Source organism: Quercus suber, unplaced genomic scaffold (assembly GCF_002906115.3).
Source record: "Quercus suber isolate HL8 unplaced genomic scaffold, Cork oak 2.0 scaffold_136, whole genome shotgun sequence".
Taxonomy (NCBI): domain Eukaryota; kingdom Viridiplantae; phylum Streptophyta; class Magnoliopsida; order Fagales; family Fagaceae; genus Quercus; species Quercus suber.
The window spans coordinates 718,960-721,820 of NW_027069598.1; the positions used below are offsets into that span (position 1 = coordinate 718,960).

Below are 2,861 nucleotides of genomic sequence, written 5' to 3' on the forward strand. Positions count from 1 at the left end.
AATAAATACAAATTTGCTTACAAGATGAATCTTGTAATATAAGTGATTTCTTTATAAGAAATTTGTTCATAGTGCTAGCAAAAGAATAAAATATAAACTATAAATTCAATCAACATATTCAACTTAGGCATTCAACCATTATATTGTTCAATATTGTATCCAAGCATTATTTTAGTGAATATGCATATGCACAAAATGTATCACATAAATCTAACAAACTCAACTAAAGATTAAAGCAAGAATCAATAAACTAGCTATTTGAAAATGTGTGTTTGAAAAAAAAAATAGAGATTTTAAAATAAGCCTTTAGAAAACACAATTTAAAAAATCAAAATTAAACATTTAATTTGGGCTTTTGGGCTAATTTGTTTCTTTGGGCAATTTTTGATGAGTGCTACATTTATAACATTTTAGTAACATTTTCACAACGAAGTCTAAATGATAAGTTGTTATTGATTCTAATTTAATCTTATCACTGAAATTACTTTTTTGTCCACATGTAACAATAATGTAAAAATATTGTAAAAATATTGTGAACATGACATTTTTTACAATTTTTTTTTTTATTTGACCTTCAATGGACCAAAATTTTGGAGAGGTCAAATTTTTATTTAGGGTGTTCAAGGTTTTCTTTAGGGTGGTTATGTTAATTTGTTTTCTAGGGTGGTCAACCTATATTAGTTCAAAATTCAATTTTTTTAATGTATATATAAATAATACTAATAAATAAATAAAATCAAGTTAGGGTGGTCAAGTGACCACCCTAAGTAAGGCATGGCGCCGCTCCCTAACTCTCATTCTCTCTCATGCACACACAAAGAAAAATGAAAAGTAAAAGAAAATTCTAGTGATAATGAGTTTGATTACAAAATTAACAGCATATTGTAAATTGTAATAATCTTTGAAAATTAAAAATTAAAAAATAAAAAATAAAAAACTCAATGGTAGACTAAATGTTGTTTTTTCCTTTCTATTTTTTTTTATTATTATTGCAAAGTTGACTTTTGTACTTATTTATCATCAAATACATAGAGTATCACTTAAGTTATCAGTTTTTAATCTACGAGCTAGTACCCACAAAATGTCATCGATACTAGGATTAGATATAAAAAAAAAAAATCATTGTGGACTTTGACCAATTCTTTTTAGAAGCTTTCCAAGAGAATCAGTTGCTCAATATATTAATTTTAATATTACAAAGAGTGCTAAAGCTGGTCATCTGTAGATTAAAAAAAAAAAAAAAAAAGCTATCTCTCGCAATCAAGCAAAATAAAAATCATGTAGCCTAATAATATACATGAGTATGGACACACATTAGATTATGTTAAATCCCGGTTATCAAAAAGATTACGTTAAATCCTTACTCTAGATTTTGCGTTATAAATAACCAGAGAACGTCTCCTCCATGGACTCATTATCATAACCTTCTTCCGTATAATCATAGCTTCTTTGCTTTTCCACAACATTTCTTCAATGGCAGCCAATCAAGCTCAAGACCTAGACCACACCAAAAGGGGACAATGGCTAAGAACTACCATCTTGGGTTACAGTGATGCGTTGCTTTACTTTCCATCCTATATGATTTTAATTGGAGCTGTCTTAAAAGATAAGACTGCGATCTTTAGTGGAGTTTCATGGTTGGTTGCAGGAGCTTGTAGTATGGCTATAGGAGAGTTCATCTCAGCTTGTCACCAAAAGGGGACAATGGCTAAGAACTACCATCTTGGGTTACAGTGATGCGTTGCTTTACTTTCCATCCTATATGATTTTAATTGGAGCTGTCTTAAAAGATAAGACTGCGATCTTTAGTGGAGTTTCATGGTTGGTTGCAGGAGCTTGTAGTATGGCTATAGGAGAGTTCATCTCAGCTTGCTCACAATATTACATAGATAAGGCACAAATGAAGAGAGAGTGTAGCATTGAGAACATGGGAGTCGAGGAGATAGACGCTGAGAAGGAGAAATTGTCAAACCCTTGGCATGGATTGTCAATAGACTCAGCATTTTCATTTCTCGTGGGAACTTGTGTATGGCTATTATTAGGGGTAAAGTTTGTAAAGAATTGTGTGAGGGTAGGGTTGATAATGGCGGTTGTAAGCTTTGCCTTGTTATTGTTTGGAGGGTTAGGTTCTATTCCAGCTGGGACGGCTGTGAAGTCCTCGTTAAGGGTGTTACTTGGAGGTTTGGTGGCCATGGGAGTTAGTTGTGGCTTTACCAAACTTGTTGATTCCGCTGGAATATTGCAACCATATGCTAGTTTTTCAAGTCTTTTTATCTTAGTTTCTTGCTTTCAAGATATGTTTGATCTTGTAGCATTCCTATCTTGTAGAACTACATACACAAAGAAACTAATAAATCTCATATTTCTATCGGTCAAATGAAAGCTTAGAGAATAATGCAAAATGGTGAAAGAACAATCATAATGGCACTCATTGATTCTCATTTAACTTAAGGATAAAATTTCTCTCCAAAGTGAAGCCCTTTAAATTTATTTCCTTCTATCTTTTTTATTGAATGTGAATTTTGAAAAATTCATCATTAGATTGCATTTTCTTATTATATTCTCGATATTTACAAAATTTTAAGAAAATTAAAAATCAATAACCATGTCATTAATCAAATATTAAAACTTAAAATTTAATTTTATAGTCTTATGCACAAAAAATACGTTTATGAATAAAATAATAATTAACATTCGATTTGAATGAAATTTGAAATGCATGTTAAGAATATAAAGAATATGCAAACCAACGATTAACTTCTTAAAATATATAACTAGAGATGGGTTCAAGTTACATGTGGTGTAACTCTTGTAAAGTTACACTTTTTTTATACCGTAGATTTTTAAAAGATCTAATGATT

The 2,861-nt window shown here is 30.4% G+C and overlaps 1 protein-coding gene across 1 annotated transcript; it reads left to right on the plus strand.

The window, feature by feature from the left end:
• The first annotated feature begins 1,473 nt into the window (after positions 1-1,473).
• LOC112025276 (vacuolar iron transporter homolog 4) lies at positions 1,474-2,380 on the plus strand. Its single transcript, XM_065776540.1, has 2 exons — positions 1,474-1,637; positions 1,699-2,380. Exons 1-2 carry the CDS (start codon positions 1,474-1,476, stop codon positions 2,378-2,380), a joined length of 846 nt encoding a protein of 281 aa, XP_065632612.1.
• Positions 2,381-2,861: the final 481 nt, after the last annotated feature.

What these genes read in the sequence shown, in the direction of transcription:
- LOC112025276 (XM_065776540.1), top strand. Translation starts at nt 1,474, where the DNA reads ATGGCAGCCAATCAAGCTCAAGACCTAGACCACACCAAAAGGGGACAA. An exon ending in ATCTTTAGTGGAGTTTCATG is followed by an intron (nt 1,638 to 1,698) that starts GTTGGTTGCAGG and finishes TGTCACCAAAAG; the next exon opens with GGGACAATGGCTAAGAACTA.